General features: G+C 38.1%; 2 protein-coding genes across 3 annotated transcripts in view; both read right to left on the bottom strand.

Moving 5' to 3' along the window:
- SNCAIP (synuclein alpha interacting protein) overlaps positions 1-1877 on the bottom strand; it is a 73664-nt gene extending 71787 nt beyond the window's left edge. For both annotated transcript variants that reach the window (XM_081293597.1, XM_081293596.1), the window contains exon 1: positions 1771-1877. In XM_081293597.1, coding sequence (XP_081149723.1) covers positions 1771-1827 — 57 coding nt within the window. In that variant the 5' untranslated portion in view covers positions 1828-1877. The remainder of the gene's footprint in view (positions 1-1770) is intronic.
- On the bottom strand, positions 1816-18287 carry LOC308648695 (uncharacterized protein). The gene is made up of 2 exons (XM_081293645.1): positions 13389-18287; positions 1816-1873 (listed from the first exon to the last, which is right to left on the bottom strand). The coding sequence occupies exons 1-2, from the start codon at positions 13926-13928 to the stop codon at positions 1856-1858; spliced, it is 558 nt and encodes a 185-aa protein (XP_081149771.1). The 5' UTR covers positions 13929-18287; the 3' UTR covers positions 1816-1855.
- Positions 18288-18919: the final 632 nt, after the last annotated feature.

The raw sequence follows: 18919 nt of genomic DNA, 5'->3' as shown, positions 1-18919 counted from the left end.
TGTGCCAAGCTAAGTGTTTCACATACATTACTATTTCACCTAGTCCTCAAAACAATCTTAAAAGTTAGGTGAGAATCTCAGAGAGGTGAAGTTAATGTGCTTCAAATCATCCAGCCAGCAAAAGTTAGAACAAGATAGGAACCTAGGCTGGCTGCCTGCAAAGCCTGTGTCCTCATTTTTCTTTCTTTCCTTTTTTTTTTTTTTAATATCAGTATTTGAACCCAGGGAGACTTAACTACTGAGCCACATTCCCAGCTCTTTTTAGTTTTTCTTTTAAGACAGGATCTCACTAAGATGCACAAGGCCTTGCTAAGTTGCTGAGGCTGGCCTCAAACTAGCAATCTTCCTGCCTCAGTCTCCAGAGTCACAGGCTTGCGCCACCACCACAACCTTATTATCCAATCAAGAGAGCTATCTCCCAATTCTTAATTATAACACAAGTTTCCTTTTCTACAACACTTTCCGTCCTTCCTACATAAGCCCATAGTTTTCATCATTTTCCTTGCTCTTTCACCACTCAAATCAAAATACCTTGAAGGGAGTGGTTATAAAACAACCATTCTCTGAACAATTTCAAGTAATTGAGAGACCAACCACAGATAACAGACAGATATCATGGGAAGAAGGAAACTCACTCCCATTAAATTTGAATGAGGATCAATTAAAACTGTCGAAAGCTAAAATAGGAAAGGTTGAATTAACATTTTTCTGATACAATAATAAAGAAGAATCATCAGATTATATAAAACAGGTGATTCATCAAATTCATCTCAGGAATCTAAATCTGGTGTACAGTATGCATATTTTACTTCAAGGTAATGAGTAAAGCAGAGGAATAAAACTGTTGCAAGAGGTGTGGTAAAGTAAGCTCATCATTTCCAAACAATTTCCAGGGGTGACCTAAAGTTTTGGACCATGAGAGATCAACAGATGATGAAGTCAGATATTGTGAGCTCCTGGAAAGAAAAGTTTTATGTCTAGCTCAGAAACAGCAATGTCCCACCACAGACTTGAGAGCCTAATGTTTCTGGGGCACTAGATGCCAAGATGTCTGTGGGTGTGGCCGAACTGACTGGGTGGCCAAGGATAAGTCACATGGAGCTCTAAGCAAGGCACATGTAGACAATTCACTCAGAGCAGCCCTGAGTGAACTTGGAAGAAGCAGAAAGCTTGTAAGTGTTATTTATAGGAACTTAAAGACTTCTCAGCCACAGTATTACAGAATTAAGTAGAACCTCAAGGCCAGCTTGTCCAGTTCTTATCAATGCATGACTCTTCCTAAAAATTCCCAAACCAGTGTCCAGTTTGTGCTTTGATACCTACCGTGATTGGAAAAATTCCCTTTATTTTTTATCAATTAATAAATGTCAATTTGGCTTCAATCTGTGTTGTTATGAACTGTGGAGAATGCTGGCATGGAGTAGCCAGACATATAAGAAAATTGAGAATTAAAATTCATAAGGTTGATTATGTGCATACTCAGACAATCAATAATTTTGACAACACTGGAACAGATTAGGAATGGGAGGCTCAATGAGTTAAGTGCCTTGCCCTTCTAAGCTTGCACATAATTAGATGGGGTTCACTTCTTGGTCCAGAGACCCTCAAACCACACTTTGTCTACCACACAGAGTTCCTGCTTTCAATTTCTAAATGTAGTCCTAAGAGTTGCTAATAAACAGATGACAATAAAGTATGAATTTGAGAGCAGAAGATCTTGAAAGCATGGCTTACAAGAAGTAACACTTTTTTAAAAGAAGTAATACTTACAGATATGTCATCACTGAAGTCAATTTCATCCAAATCAAGATATTCAGGGGCTTCCATTATTCTTCTTTGCACATTTTGAGTAAGATCAAATACTTATGATTTCCTGGCCAAGACAGAAATAAAAAAGAAAGGCAAAAATGTTAGCTGTTTATAGCTAAAAATATTATCTATATTTAAACAAACATGAAATTGAAAGATAATCAGGTGCTAGTATATTTCCAGAGTATATTCAGAGTATATTTCCCCTCACTCCTCCACAGACCCCAGCATGGCTCCCCAGAGAGCAGCCATCATTCTTTGCTTTACCTGATTTGCGCTTGCTTGCCTTTGCCAAAGCAATAGCATGGGTCAGAATTTTCCCCTAGGATCAATATTAGGATTCATTCCAATACACACCCTGCTCTCACCAACCCTGGGTGCACGTATGGGATTCAAAGAAAGGGAACCAGCCTGGGAATCTTAGGAAAACCATATTCATGTATTTCCTGAAGGCACATTCTTGGATTCTGTGCATAGAGCAATGAATACTAGGATCTCTACCATAATCATAGAAGTATAAGATACCAACTAATCTAGAGTAACAGCTGTTTTATAATTTGTGGTACAACATCCCATACAATTCTAAAAAGCTAAAAAGCAAGAGGGTGGGGAGGGAGAAAGAATGAAGGAAGGAAGGAAAGAAAGAAAGGAAAGAAGCCTTATTCTAAGTCTAAATCAGATTGAAGCCACAATTATTGCATTGCCCTCTGCCTTAAACAGCTTTGTCTGATTGTGCCAGAGTGACCTGACACAGGCACCAGAATGTCCTCCGTCAGCACTTGCCTTGGGGCTGCCTATGGCAATCCTTTAAACCTGTCAAGGAAAGATGCATCGCCTCTCACTTCATCTTCCCATCACTTATCATCATCACCGTCGGCAGTGGCAGTGGCACCTACAGATGTCAAGAGCAGAAATATAGATCTCCTGGCAGTGCCTTGGTGTGCAATTATCTTCTGCCAAACCAATTCTCAGCTATTGAAAGAAAATTATATTTCCCACAACTTGTCTTTCTTATTATAAAAATTGTCTTATACACCCAGACTTGAGTATTTGAAATGATCCATTTTTCTCTCTTAGTTCTCTAATCAAGGTGTTCCTTGCTGAACAGAGAAGAGCCATTACTGGAGAGTGAAAGTGCATCTAGGCTGATGAAAATGGGCTTCTGAATACAAGATCAAGTGCAAAAATGCTTGTTTTTTTAAAAAAGGAAACTCTTTACTCTAAATGCATTGCCTTCTTATTCTGAGCTATTTCTCTCTTTTAAGCTACGTAAATTGTGTTATTACAATAAAGAGAAAAAAAATCATTCCCCATCCTATCACCTAATTTTTCCTGTTTCCTTGCCTTCTTTTCTCCCACACATGCATCATTTTTTACATAGTTTTATTTATAGCAGGTAAAGAGTCCCAAGAAAAATTTATAATGCTATTTTTATGATCAAATGAGATAATCTACTTATGATAAATGGATAAAGTTCTTCTGAAATCACAAGGGTTTTTTTTGGGGGGGGGAGGGGTGCATCCTGAGGATTGAACTCAGGGACACTCAACCTCTGAGACACATCCCCATCCTGTTTTTTGTATTTTATTTAGAGACAGGGTTTCACTAAGTTGCTTAGCACACCTTGCTGTTGCTAAGGCTGGCTTTGAACTCTCTATCCTCCTGCCTCAGCCTCCCAAGCTGCTGGGATTACAGGCGTGTGCCACATGCCCAGCTAAAAATCACAAGTTTTTAAAAGAAAAGGAAATCAAATTTGTATTTGTAAAAATAATTTTAAGCCAGAAATTTTGTTATTGACAGAAATCCTAAAATAGGTGCTCAAGCAAATAGTTGGGTATAAAAAAATACATTACTTTCCTTATAATCCTTACGAAAGTTTTCAGAGGAAAACACACACATTTGTACTTGAGAATTACTCAAAATAACTTTCTCTTTCTGGATTTCAGCTCATCAGCTAACAGACTTTCTTCCAATCCAATTTCATTTCACTAAATCTGTCCTTCACAATGACTAGCTGATCTACAGACTCTTCCTGTGCCTTGGTGAACAACAAAAAGATGATATGGTACAAATAAACAAACAAACAAAACAGGGGAGCTGCATGCTAATCCTTTCTTGGATGGACTCTATCTACTACAATTAAAACTACGGAAAAAAAAATGGCACATGCCTGCAGGAAGGGAAGGGGGAGAAACATGGATAATTAAGGTAGGTAATAAGTTGAAGGTACAATATTTTTTGTTTAACATAATCGTGCCATTTGTTTAGCTTTAAAAAATAGCTCAAAATGAGCAAGCCATTCGTTCATGATCACCAGCAACATGGAATATGAAAAAACAAAGCATCGAAACATATATCAGAGCTGAGGGCCAAGTGGATCTTTAAATAAATGGAAATACAAAGCTAAATACAAGACGAAGATGAATATGCCTTAACTAATCAACTTAGCAAAGAGTCACTGAACACCTGTTTGAGATGCTCTGACAATAGAGAGACAGGGCCCTATCCACTTGAGGTTTGTCATTCTAGCAGAATGTAACCAGTGGGTAATAATATGACATTAAAGCAGAAAGTCTTTGTGTCTGCACTTGAAGAAAGGTAGTGAAATTCTTCATTCTGTAGGCCAGAAGATAAGAGTTACAATAGCTGCAGCCCATTGTGGAAGACCTGGGTCCCTGCTCATGTTATTCTGGGTTGGATGATCCAACTGAGACTAAGGGTCCAAGACACCAGGAGCTTTCCTTTGCTTCCTAGCAGGCCTCCACACACAGCCATCCACTTCATGATGTCTTATTCTGTCTATGTCACACTTTCTGTAGTCTGGTTTCGATGCTTCTTTCAAGGTGTCACTTTGAGAGCATTTACATTGCCAGTAAAAATGTGCAGAAATACCCACAGATCACCAATCCTGACCATGTTTCCATGGTCAGGGGTGAGTTCACAGTTGTCCCTGAGGTCATTACTGTCTCCCTCTTTCTCATCTGCCCTTTCACAGATCATTGCCAGCTTCGGGTCCCCTTCTGAGGCAGTAAGGTGAGGTTGGGTCATGAAACAAGAAGAGGAAACTAAGCTAGAAAAGCTAGACCCTTGTGGATTTGCTCATCCTTCTCTTCTGCCACCTCCCACCAATCTGCAGTGGAAACCCAGCAACCCCCATTTCTGACTGCCGTCATGTATGCTGTAACAGAAAGCTCAGCTACACAGGGCACATCAGAGGCCCATGAGTCAAGTCTGGCACACAGATGTGATTTGTTTGGCCCTCATAGTATTTTAAAAGAATCAAATCAGTTGCCAACTTGTAGACCTTGGGAGATTTCACATAAAATTCTGAATTTCTGGCTTTACTTTAAAGTATCTGAAGCTACTGCAACATCGGTTCACTTTCCCCATGACTCCAACAGTAGCTGCTCCCACCTATCTATGAGGTCTGCGCTCCCCACTTTACCAGATCCCCTCTGTGGTTGCTCTACTAAGGCACATGCCCTACCTAATCTTGAGTAAGCCTCAGAGGGTCATGCACTCAAATGCCCTGACCTTGTGGGTATTCAAGGGTTTGACCTTCAGAGGGAATTCAGTATTAAACAATGAGTACCATCATCACCACCATCATTACTACCACCTTTTTTATTTGGTGTCTTCTGCCAAAAATGTTGACCTCATTTGTATTCTAAGACCAAACTTGTATTTTTAAGATGGTTTTAAATTCTTATACCACAACAGCAACAAAACAAAATTTCTTACAAATAAACCACTGCTGGGGGTCACAATTTGTGCTTTCACTGAGTCTCTGTTTTCTTTCTTAGAAAATCTTCACAAACATAATGTTACAAGGTGGGGATTATGCTTCTAACTGAAAGATGGGAGGATTGTTTGCTTTTTGGTGGATTTACATGAGTCTACTTTACTGCTGAGAGCAAAGAAGACAGGGGAAGTCATGCCAAGGGCAAGCCTGGGTAGACCCCAAGCCATCCTCCATCTGACCCAGACCAGCAGGTCAGAGATAAGAGGGCTGCCCCTTCTCAGGCTGGCAAGGATGAGTTTATGCCTCAGTGAAAAATAATTTTCAGGCTCCCCAGAATGGGCAGTTCAGCTTAAAATCCTTCCCATGAAATTTTTATTGCTACCTATCATAGTTGGCCATGGGCCCCCTTCAAGATCCCAGGATCTAGTCATCTGTAAATTTGTACTGCACCCCCATACTGTCAGCCCTGGCCCTACAACCTGCAGTCACTTATCCCTGGTTCTCTGAGGTCTCCTGAGGGCTTTCTCTTTTCTTATAGTCCCTCTCGCCACAACATACATCTCTCAAGATCTGACTTAAGTACTGTCCACTGATTGAAATCATCCCATTTCAAGCACAGTTTGTTTTAAATTCATCTTCACTGCATTGGCAATTTTCAGTTTGTTATCCATGTAGGCAAGTGTGTTTTGTGTTTTGTTTTTTTTTTAAAGAGAGGAGAGAAGATGCTAGGCTGGGGCAGGGTAGGAGAGAAAGGTAAAGGAAACATTTTTCAATGGTTTATTTGAAAATTTGAATTTTTTTTAATTTGAGTAGAAAAACTATTAGGAAGGGAAAGAAGAAAAATAGTTGAGCACGGGACACAGAATCAGATGCTGGAATATATGCTGCGTGGAAGCTGCTGGTGACATCTTGGTCTCTTCTTTGAATGCACCCAAAGCACAGGGAGAAACTTACCCCAACTCCAAACTGATGCTTGGCTTGGAGAGATGAAGAACGAAGTAAAAAATCAGCAACCATGCACAGGCTTTTCCAACTTCCACAGAACTTTGATAAGCTGCCAAGAGCAGAAGTCCCTCCATTGCCTATTAAAGTGTATGTTAGGGGCACATGCCCCTGATGGGTCTATCAACAACATGTCACCTTCTCATGAATGACCTCAGAGATGGCCCCACTATTTCCCTCAAGGGAAGATTCCCCTGGGAAAGAGCTCAAAGTAACAGAGTCAAATGGGATCATAAAATGTAGCTAAGCTACTGAAAATAGTATGTTTCCCTGCTCCCCAGTACTATGATTTTTCAGGTGACATCTTGATTTTTTTCTTTTTTTCTGTTGTTGTTGTTTGGAAAAGAAAACTGACTAAAAAATCATTTCAAATGAAGACTTCCAAAGAAATCTGTTGGGTAATGGCAGCATCACTGGAAAAAGCTTAGAGTGGCCAACAAAATTTCTTTGAGAAACCATACTCCCTTTTAATGTATACATTCTGGTGTGCTTGGCTTATAAAAGGCTCATTGATTTGTGACCATAGTCACATATCACATAAATCGCTTTACTGAAATTCCTTTTAAAATGGATCGCCTCACTCCATTTTACAAGGAGTCAGTATGGACTCATTCTGAAGGCTCAAGTTACACACATTTCTCATTTTCTGCCAAAGTCACTATTCTTACATTTACCAGTGTACTATGAGTCTTGGTAATTAAAAATAAGCTGGGCTTGTCAAAATAAATGAGCAGAGTACATTTGGCCATGAGGTAACTTCAACTGATTTACATTACAATTTATTTTTTCACTCTTGAACCCACCAACACTTGGGAAAATATAGCTACTCCCTTCCCCCACCCCGCACACACACACACCTGCCAAATTCACACTGGGATAAATTTTCAGTGTGAAAGCTGGCATGTAGATATTCAGCTTACTTTCTTCAATGTAAGAGCTTTTTTAAAAAAAATCACAAACTAAGAACTGGAAGGCTTGGGTGGAAATGTTGTCCCCGTTGGCTCAGTAACTTGGCCGGCAAGGAAGCGTCTCCTTCCAAATGCTGGATTCAGTTTCCTTTCCTCTTTGATTCAACAGTGGCCAGAAGCATGGCAGTCACTAAATGCCTAGTCTAGAAGCAGAAAAATGACAGAGGCAAGAAATTTCTACCAGAAAGAGGCAACTGAAGGAGAGCCAAGGAGTACACACAAGGAAAAAGTGGGAAAGCACAGCCCTGCGGCTTTTCCCCTCTTAGTGTGTGGAATATTCTGTTGTACATGCTGCAGGGCTGTACAGTACACACAGTGTAAAGTGAGAGGAACAAGAAAATACACCGTTACAATGTAACATGGACTTGCTTAGATAAACACACAGGAACCTAAGAAGCTGGTCTAGACCTTGGAGAGGAGAGGAGCCTGCCTGGGGTAGACAGAAAACTAAAGGATGAGGGGCAGGGGCAGGAAGAAACTCTAGGAACAGTTCTAGCATGGACGGAGCCTGGAGGTGAGAATACTGAAAGAAGATTTCTAGAAACATGACTGATCTAGCACGTATTGCTATACTTTTCCCTCTAAAAAGAGATTTTGAAGGGTGAATACCAGAGTGGTGGGGTGATAAATAGAAATACTCAGGGCCATATTTCTAAAGCTAGAGTGTAGACAGAGCACATCCTGGAACATCCTATTTTCTGGCTTATTTGAAAAAATACAAGTGAATATTTGATATCAGACAAAAGACTTCATTGTAATATACTAAGCCTGCTCTAGCTCCTGGGGAAGAAATAATGTGTTTTCTCCGTGCTGTCCTGTGGGGTCATTCATGATTTCTGAACTCGAACACCAAGAATGAACTAACTTTCACTAGAACTTCAGAGCTTGGGTAGACCTTAGTTTTTAAACCTAGGGAAGAAATGCATGTTTATAGTTATAATTTGTGTGTGTGTGTGTGTGTGTGTGTGTGAGAGAGAGAGAGAGAGAGAGAGAGAGAGAGAGAGAGAGATTGATTTAAAATGAGTTTAACACTGCATCTTCTTCTTGGAAGAAGGGAACAATTCATGCTCACAGCAACTGTACAAGAGAGAATAAAAGAATATACAATAGAAAAATACACATAAACTCACACCTGCACACACACAAAAAAATGAAAAGTATATGTGTTCAGTTCTGGAGGTCACTTCTTAGGATGGCCACATTCTAGGTGGACTGCAATGTACCAGGACACAGTAAGGAAGCCAAGACAGCCAGGATTGGGAAACTCTAGTCTTAGGAAGCAGGGCTAAGGAAATATCAACCTTATAGAAGAAAAAATTCTCTTTTCTCTCAAGAATTTAAAAATTCAGCAGATAAAGAGAGGGATTTAATTTTGAGGATAAATCTTAGAGGAAGTTGCAGAGATTCTGAAGGTGCTATAATGGAATAGGATGCTTTGAAACATCAAAACCACCCAGAAAGAAATAGTTCAGACCAAAGTTTGGAGGGATACACTGAGAAAGGAAGAAGGGAGGAGGGAATGGGAGGATGAAAAGGAGGAAGAGGATAAGAAGGAGCAAGAAGAGTTAAGAGGAACGAGACAATGAAGAAGGTGGAGAGAGAGAGGAGGAGGTTCTGTGTGGTCTGAAAGGACATTGGGAAATGTCTCTGAAACCAAACCAGGTCCTTGAGGTCCTTGGGACTGTCCTGATTTTTATCCTTCTTGAGGGTGCTACCTATGACAATCTCTGTGAATCTTGCTCATCCTCTTTCATCTGCTGTCCTCATCCCACCAGGAGCTTGAATGAAGTATGAGAGGAAAAGGGAGAGAACAAAAACGTTAAAATGAAAATAATTTTATCTGAAGTGTGAGGAGTAAAAATTTGTTCCCAGGATGTAGGTTCCCTATTTACCTCTCTTATTATTTCTCTTGCTGAGAAAAAACTTTTTAGTTTAAGTCAGTCCCATTTGTTGATTCTTGTTATTAACTCTTGTGCTATGGGTGTCCTATTAAGGAATTTGGAGCCCGACCCCACAATATGTAGATCATAGCCAACTTTTTCTTCTATCAGACGCCATGTCTCTGATTTGATATCAAGCTCCTTGATCCATTTTGAGTTAACTTTTGTGCATGGTGAGAGAAAGGGATTCAGTTTCATTTTGTTGCATATGGATTTCCAGTTTTCCCAACACCATTTGTTGAAGATGCTATCCTTCCTCCATTGCATGCTTTTAGCCCCTTTATCAAATATAAGATAGTTGTAACTTTGTGGATTAGTCTCTGTGTCCTCTATTCTATACCATTGGTCCACCCGCCTGTTTTGGTACCAGTACCATGCTGTTTTTGTCACTATTGCTCTGTAATATAGTTTGAAATCTGGTATCGCTATACCGCCTGATTCACACTTCCTGCTTAGAATTGCTTTTGCTATTCTGGGTCTTTTATTTTTCCATATGAATTTCATGATTGCTTTCTCTATTTCTACAAGAAATGATGTTGGGATTTTGATTGGCATTGCATTAAACCTATAGAGAACTTTTGGTAATATTGCCATTTTGATACTGTTAGTTCTGCCTATCCATGAACAAGGTATATTTTTCCATCTTCTAAGATCTTCTTCTACTTCTCTCTTTAGGGTTCTGTAGTTTTCATTGTATAAATCTTTCACCTCTTTTGTTAGGTTGATTCCCAAGTATTTTATTTTTTTTGAGGATATTGTGTTTGCAGGGAAATGGATGGCACTAGAGCAGATTATGCTTAGTGAAGCTAGCCAATCCCTAAAAAACAAATACCAAATGTCTTCTTTGATATAATGAGAGCAACTATGAACAGAGCAGGGAGGAAGAGCAGGAAGAAAAGATTAACATTAAACAGGGACATGAGATGGGAGGGAAAGGGAGAGAAAAGGGAAATTGCATGGAAATGAAGGGAGACCCTCATTGCTATACAAAATTACATATAAGAGGTTGTGAGGGGGATGGGAAAATAAACAAGGAGAGAAATGAATTACAGTAGATGGGGTAGAGAGAGAAGATGGGAGGGGAGGGGAGGGGGGATAGTAGGGGATAGGAAAGGTAGCAGAATACAACAATTACTAATAGGGCATTATGTAAAATTGTGGATGTGTAACCGACGTGATTCTGCAATCTGCATTTGGGGTAAAATTGGGGGTTCATAACCCACTTCAATCTAATGTATGAAATATGATATGTCAAGAGCTTTGTAATGTTGTGAACAACCAATAAAAAAAAGAAAAAGAAAAAAAAAGAAAATAATTTTAAAAGAGAACTGGAATGTTGCTCACTCAGTGAGCATAGGACTTTCTGTTGCAGATGAAAGCTTATTAATTAATTCCACAAGGTGAAATGCTGATCTAATGAGACCCAAACAAAAAGAGAATATCTGGGAAGAAAAAGAAAGCATTTCTATCACTGGGAAGTTGAGTATGGGCCTAAGCCAACTGTGTCTTGCACTGGCTTCTGGAAATGAACTATGGAATAATCTGGGAACTGGATTCTTAGTTATTTACAGGAAACTATCCAAATCCAAGTTCCAAATTTTTGGCGCACCTGAGGTGGTCATGCTTTATTCTTGATTTTGCAAAGATTATTTATTTCTACAGTGGATTTGTTCATTTGGTAATTGTTGAAATGTATGGAATACAGACAGCAATCCTGGTTCCCACTTTAGAGAGAAGGAGAAATGACAGGAATATGCATGGAGAGCACTGAAGATGACCTTTTGAGTCAGTTATCTTGGCTTCATTCTGATCGTTTGTGGGGATTAAACTCTGAAGCAACCCTAGACTCGTGGCTCTCAAACATTAGTGTGAATGAGAATCATCCAGAAGGCTCATTAAAACATATTTCTGGTCCAGAGTTTGATTCAATAGATCTAAGGTGGGGGTCTAAGAATCTGCATTTCTGACAAGTTCCCAGGTAATGCTGATATTTCTGGTCCCAGGAACACATTTGAGAATCACAACCTAATCCATTCCCAGCTCTGGCTACATCTGCATTTAATTAGAAGATGGTGACCTCTTCCCCACATCCTCCAGCTCCCCAGATGTTAACTTCATTATACAGGATCCATGCCTAGTGCCCTTCTGATTAAACTGCCTCAGTGGACTCCACTGAGCATTTCCCATGAAGACCACCTGGAAATCTCAGAAGGTCTTACGTCCGTCTGTTTTGTTTTTAATTCCCAGTGCTGTGTAAGGGACAGACATTGGCCCACACAATCCTACAGAATTTAAGCCTTGGCTACTTTAAGATTTACTTCCTCTGTAGTATATTCATGAGAGCAAAGATGTTCTAAGTCTCTTTTGTAAATGAGATCCAGATTTATAATTTTCAACACAGTCTTTTTAGAGCAGGAATCTAAAATTCCAAGATAGTCATTCACTATAACTATCGCAGAATAAATCCCAAGTCTGGTAATAAAAAAGGAAAATTTAAAAATGTAACAGGAATAAGCTAAGAATTCAATGCCGACCCAAATGTATGCACAGATATTGTTCCCTGTATCTAAAGCACTCTAAATGGCTACACTGAAAAATAAAAACCCAACCATGTATTTTTAATTGTAATTATAATGTGATTACTTTTATTGATCAAGAAACCAAATTATTAGGAACACTTTATCGGTTCTTTTGTAATTTGTAAATGTACCAATGTAATAACCAAAAGGGGGAAATAAATCATGTATAAAATAAATGTCATTTTTTTCTTAATAAAAGAGTATAGTTTGATATATGTTTTCATGTTTAAGCAATGACAGAGGGCTACCTGTCTGTAGCGACCAAACAGTTGTACATCTACATATTCACACTGAGTATAATTTAGCAAGTTAATTCTTTAATTCTTTGCTTTTATTTAGCCCTAATATACTATAGATACTTAGGGTAAGGCCAATGAATAAAATGTACTTCCAGATTACATGAGGTACTATTACTAAAAGTGCAAAAACAGAGCACCACACACCTACCTAATGTACTTCCAATATGTGTGGAGGCATTTCAAGAAAAACACAGATGAAAACATAAGATTACTCAGGAGTATCTTTGGGAATTCATCTAGGAAATGTTATCCTCAGTTTCAACAGTATGTTTTTTTTTTTTTAATACAACACATTGCACAGAGTAAATACTTAATATAGTGTTTATTTTGAGTTCATTTCCAGACTGTGACTGTTGTTACTTTAGAATTGCTACATAAAAAGTCTTGGTATTATCCTAAATAAAAAATGGTGTGATGACTATTTTTCTTCTATAGGCAGTAATTTAGCCATCTTATGTCTTCCTCTAGCAGTTTCCCTCATTAGTCTATTTTGGAGATGAGTCAATTCTCTAGCAGTCCTTTCAGAAACTGTTATTTAATAAGGGCTATGAAAACTTTAGCTGCACCCTTCAAACACAAGGCCTGTTTTCCAGGGATTAAAATTGAGTTCTTGGCTATTAAGCATATGGAGAAAGAGTAACATTCACAGACTGTGGTGCGGGTGTTTCCTCCTTGGCATTACAGAAAGACACCAACTTCATTTTATAATTAACCAACATAAGCAGGAAAGGACTGAGAGCAGAGAAGCCTGAAGAGAGGGCTGTGAGAACAGCTGGAATAAAGACATAGGCTGCCAAGTCTTTCAAGAAATAGACTAAGATAAAGTGAGAAATCCAAAGTGGAGTGATCAGCAACATTAATAAAATACTGAACTTGGCCCCTCTAAGAATTTCAGTTTCTGAATCATCATCTCCAATCCAGATGTCACCATATGTCATCTTCTTTTTCTCTGAGAGAAGGAAAGACATCCAGAAACAGACAAAGACTAAGATAGCTAAGGGAAGAATATCAATCAGAACTAAAAATATTTTCCCATAGTAAAACTCTACCTGCTTGTTTCCAAAGCCAATTAAGCAATCCATGTAAATCCTGTTAGTCGACAAGGAGTCTGTATCGTTTCCTGTGTTCAGGTATTCTGATTTTCTAGTATAAATTAAAACTGGGATGTACACTGCCACACCAGCCACCCAAAGTGCAGAGACCCGCTTCAGGGAATGTTTCTGTTGGTCCAGGTTTGCAGCCTCACTGGAGCAGTAGACAATGTGGTAGAGCTTCCGGTGGTAGAACAATGCAAAGTGTAACAGGAACCAGATGGCCAGTGAAGTTGTCAGGGCTGCAGTGAAGTGCAGAACTTTGCAGCCAGCTGAATCCAGCATGATACCAGAAGAATACACAATTTTCATGACATTGACCACCAAGTTTTTTATAAGGTGGACAAATACAAGACTGAAAATGAGAAGAAATGATGTCTTCAAACATCCAGAGATGCACTTCCTTGTAGAATAAAATAAACAAGTGTTTCCCACAAAGCTGACAAGGATTAGAATGGCACAAGCGATGATCTCAAGCACGTCTGCAGAGAGCTTCATGGTAAATGCCCAAATCAGTATTTCAAATACCTTTTCTCTTCAGCTTGGCTCATTAGGCTTCCAGAACACTTTTGAGGGGCCTTTAAGAAAAAGATCTCTTGTTTTTTTTTTTTTTTTTTTTAATCCACTATATTGAAAAAATCATCAACTGGTAATACTTTAACAGTTCAAAAACAGTCCATAACAGAATTCTGCTTGCTCCAGCAATGAGCAGCTGAAAACAGAATGACTTCCCAAGAGAATGCTGTTATATCATCTCCAGGGGCTTAACTATGATGAAAGGTTCTAGGTATCATTGCTTAATTAAAAGTTCTCAGAAATGTATTTATGGTACTCTAATGCAATTTCCTAGACATAGTATGATACAGTTTTCAAAACAATAGGGGGAGAATCAAATTAAGTTTATTACAGCAAAGGAAAGGTGGTCACTGGTTAAATCACCAGGAAATATCACAAAATATGAAAATATTCAAAATCAAAAAATATCAAATTAAGACAGATTCATACAAGTGCAGTATTTTGTACTTTACTATTTTTGCAAATCATGGATACCGTTACCTGTTCTGATGACCTCATGGGGTTGTTAGGAATACAAAAGATGATAGAAAATACTTGTGAAGAAAGTAGGGGAACAAAAAAGGAAAAAAGAGAGCCACAGAAGGCAGATGAAGATAGGGTAGGAAGAAAAGGAAGAGGACATTTTTATAAATCTAGACATCATATCCATGACCAAATCTCTAAACTGTTGGTTAACAAAGTATTTAATAATTGGGAAATGATTAGAGAAATTTTCGTGCTTGGAGAACAAGAGGCTGGGAAAAGACTTCTCTTCTAAGTATGACTGGAGAGTACAGAGCAAGGGTAGAAAGATGGCATTGAAATACACTGTTCAAAAAACCTGACATTAACTCACTTTCTGGATGAATCCTGTTGGCCAAGTATATCGGAATGATCTTACTTACTCTGAGGACAAAGTACTGTCATGCAGGGCTTAACAATAGGCATAGGTTCTGAAAAAATGCTTTGACAACTGATTTCATCATTGTGTGAACATCACAGAGTGTGATTACACAAACTGATGGCTGTGATATCACTAGATGGCACGATCTTATGGAATCACCATCATCTATGCAGTCTGTTAAATGAAAATCTTACGAGAATCCTAGCTGTACTTTCCCTCTATTGCATTTGCTTGTAAGTGTTGTGGTCAATCATCCTACTCTACACTGTCAAAACATGAACTTTCTCCTGACCCAGAAGTGCAGTGGAACTAGTTTACACTGTTGTGAGCAATTGTGCTTGCCTCTTTACAACTCTGTATTCAGTGATTTCATGCTGACAACTTATAATTAGCACGCACACTATGGAAATTGGCAAATACTACAATTCAAGACGTTTTTTGGAGGGAAGCTATTTTCTTAAGTACAACAATGGTCTGAAAAAAAGGTATGGATTAGAATGATATGAAATTAGTTGATACTTTATTTGTATAAAAAACTCAGTATTTGGTATTTGCCACCCTTTCAGTAAGGAAATGAAAAACTCCTAGAGTGAAAGTGGCAAGAGGGTTATCATAGATAGAAAATCTACACCCCACAACTCCACTGCTGGGGTAGGTGGGGGTTAGGGTCTGACAATTTCCTACTAACTCCTTTTCCCCTAATTGTATACAAAGATGGCTAACTCACTCAGAGTTGCCACACACCGAATTTATCTTTCCTTAGAAATATCAATGCCAATTGTAGTCAAGTAGGAAATCCTGTTTCTGATGATGATGATGATGATGATGATGACGATGACGATAGTGATAATAAAAATAACACAAAATAATGCTCATTTTGGCTATAATTTCTTTGACCCAGACACTGTGTTATGCTTTATAAATTTATATGATGTAATTTTTCATATAATTCTCATTTCACTGATAAGGAAATAAAAGACCAGAGAGTAAACTGCTCTAAGTTATGGGTGAATAAGACAGCAATCCCAGCCAGTTATGACTGATGTTCAAAGCACTGACTCTTAGGCTCTCTTCACACATACTTTCAGGCTATAGATTTTTCTACTAATTAGTCTCAATTTCCCACTAATGATTTATAACTGGTACATCCAACAGATAAAGTCTATGAACATGCTTATTTTGAGAAGACTTTCCTTGAGTTTATAATATACAAGTCATGAACATTTTTGAATGGTAATTGGTTTTTTCCCTTATCTTCCATTAATAATAAATACTAATGTTTACAGTTTGGTACCTTATGAAGTCCTACAAGCATTCTGTATGCTTGATTCAAGTTGCTTTACTTGAAATGGAAAAATACTCTATCCACAAGAGAACACACAAAAATCAAGAGCTTTCTTATATACCAATGATGAACTGCTGGAAAGAAATCAATAAAATTCCTCCATTCCCAGTAGCCACCCAAAATACTTAGGAATAAATATAACTAAAGATATAAAAGAACTCTACAATTAAAATTATAAAACGCTGAAGAAAAAAGTGAAGAAAACCTTAGAAAATGGAAAAACCTACCATGTTCATTAGGTAAAATCAATATCACCAAAATAGCCATAATATCAAAATCAATCTACAAATTCAATGCAATTCACATCTAAATACCAATGACATTCTTCACAGAACTAGAATAAACAGCCCTAAAATTTATATGAAAGAATAAAAGATCCAGAAGAGTCAAATCAATCCTGAGCAACAAGAGTAAGATGGGAGGCACCACAATACCTGATCTCAAATTATACTACAGAACTACAGTAACAAAAACAGCATGATATTGGCATTAAAAAAACATATATGAAGACCAATGGAATAAACTAGAAGACTCAAACAAATGCACACAAATACAGTTATCAGACCCTTGACAAAGGTACAATAGCCTTTTAAACAAATGGTGCATAGAAAAAGAGATATTGGTATATAGAAGAATGAAACTAAATCCCTACCTCTTACCCTGCACAAAAATCAACTCACAGTGGATCAAGGACCTAGAAATTAGACCAGAAAATTTGCAACTGCTTGAAGAAAATATAGGGACAACATTCCAATGCACTGGCACAGCCACCAACCTCCTTAAGAGTCCAAAAGATCAAGAAATAAAGCTGAGAATCTATAAATGGTAGGTAATTAAATTTAAAAGATTCTGCACATCAAAGGAAACAAGAGTATGTAGACAGAGCCTACAGAATGGAGAATATCATTGCCAAATACACTTCCAACAGGGGCTTAATAACAAGAATATAAAAAGAACTTAAAAACTTTACACCAAAAAACCTTAATAATCCACATAATAAATGGGCAAAAGATCTAAAGAGACATTTCCCCAAATAAAAAATACAAATGGCCAATCAACATATAAAAAATTATTTAACATTTTAGCAATCACGAAGATGCAAATCAAACTACACTGAGATCTCCTCTCACCTCAGTTAGAAAGGCAATCACCAAGAATACAAATAATGATAATTGCGGATAAGGATGTGGGGGGAAAAGCTACACTTAAACATTGTTGATGGGCGCAAATTAATACAACAACTTTAGAAAGCAGTATAGAGATTCCTCAAAAGACTAACGGTCTTTTGGTAACGATGTGACCCAGATATCCTACTTCTTGATATTTATCCAAAAATAATTAAAATCAGCATACTATAGTGATACATGCATAGGAACAGACAGGCATAAAGTAAATATTCCTAAATATAGAGCATCACAATTCACAATAGCCAAGTTATGGAACCAGCCTAGGTGACCATCAATAGACAAACAGATAAAGAAGAGTAGGATATGTGCACAATGTATTTCTATTCAGTCATAAAGAGGAGTGACATGATGTCATTCACTCGTAAATGGATGGAACTGCAGAACATTAGGCTAAGTGAAATAATCCAGACTCAGAAAGTCAAGGGTCAAATGTTTTCTCTCTTATGAGGAAGTTAGACAGAAAAGTGTGCATCTCTTGAAAATAGAAGAGAGATCAGTAAAGAACAAATAGGGGATAGGTGGAAAGAGGGAAGAATTAGAGTGGGATGTAACCAAATTATGCTATGCACAGATATGAATATATCATAATTCATTCCAGTTTTAAATATAATTATGTTTTAGTCAGTTTTTTCTCAGCTATGACTAAAAGGCCTGACCAGAATAATTGTAGAGGAGGAAAAGTTTACTTGAGGCCTCACAGTTTCAGAGGTCTTAATCCATAGAGAGCTCGTTCCACTCCTCAGGTCTCCAGGCAAGGCAGAACAACACGGTGGAGAGTGTGGCAGAGGGAAGCAGCTCACAGGATGAGGGGGCACAGAAAGAGAGAGACCTCCACTTGCCAGAAACAAATATATACCCCAAAGCCAATGAACTGCTTCCTCCAGCCACACCCCATCTGCCTCCACTTACCACTCAGTTAACCCCATCAGGGATTAAGTCACTGATTAAGTTAAGGCTATAACCCAGTCATTTCTCCTCCAAACCTTCTTGCATTGTCTCACACATGAGCTTTTGGGGAACACATCTAAATCATAACAAACTATAATGGGCCAATTAAACCTAAGTAAATAAATAAATAAAAAGAAGAAAGACCAATAAAGTAGAGGAAGGGTTATCAGTGGGAAGGAGGAATAAAGGGAAAGAGGAAATACTAGAGACTGAATTGAGGAAAACTGTATGATATGCATTTATGAATACGTGAAAATGAACCCTACTGTTTCATATAAGTATGATGCACTAATTTTTTCAAAAAGACCCAGAAGCACAAATGACTACCTGGGGTAGATTTGTAAAGTTGTGAAGGACAAAACCCTAAATGACAAGCAACCTATGAGCCCACTGTATTAATCCATTTCTCATAGAAAAATAACTGACACTGGATAATGTATAAAGAAAAGAAGCGTATTTATCTCACAGGTTTGGAAGCTAAAATTCCAAGATCAGGCTTCCCTATTTATTTGGCCCATGGTGACAACCCCTTGGCTTTGTTTCACTGTGG

The sequence above is a fragment of the Spermophilus citellus genome (genome assembly GCF_964194105.1).
Source record: "Spermophilus citellus genome assembly, chromosome: 1".
Taxonomy (NCBI): Eukaryota; Metazoa; Chordata; class Mammalia; order Rodentia; family Sciuridae; genus Spermophilus; species Spermophilus citellus.
Note: the sequence above shows the minus strand (reverse complement) of the source record. Positions and strands in the feature narration are given on the sequence as shown.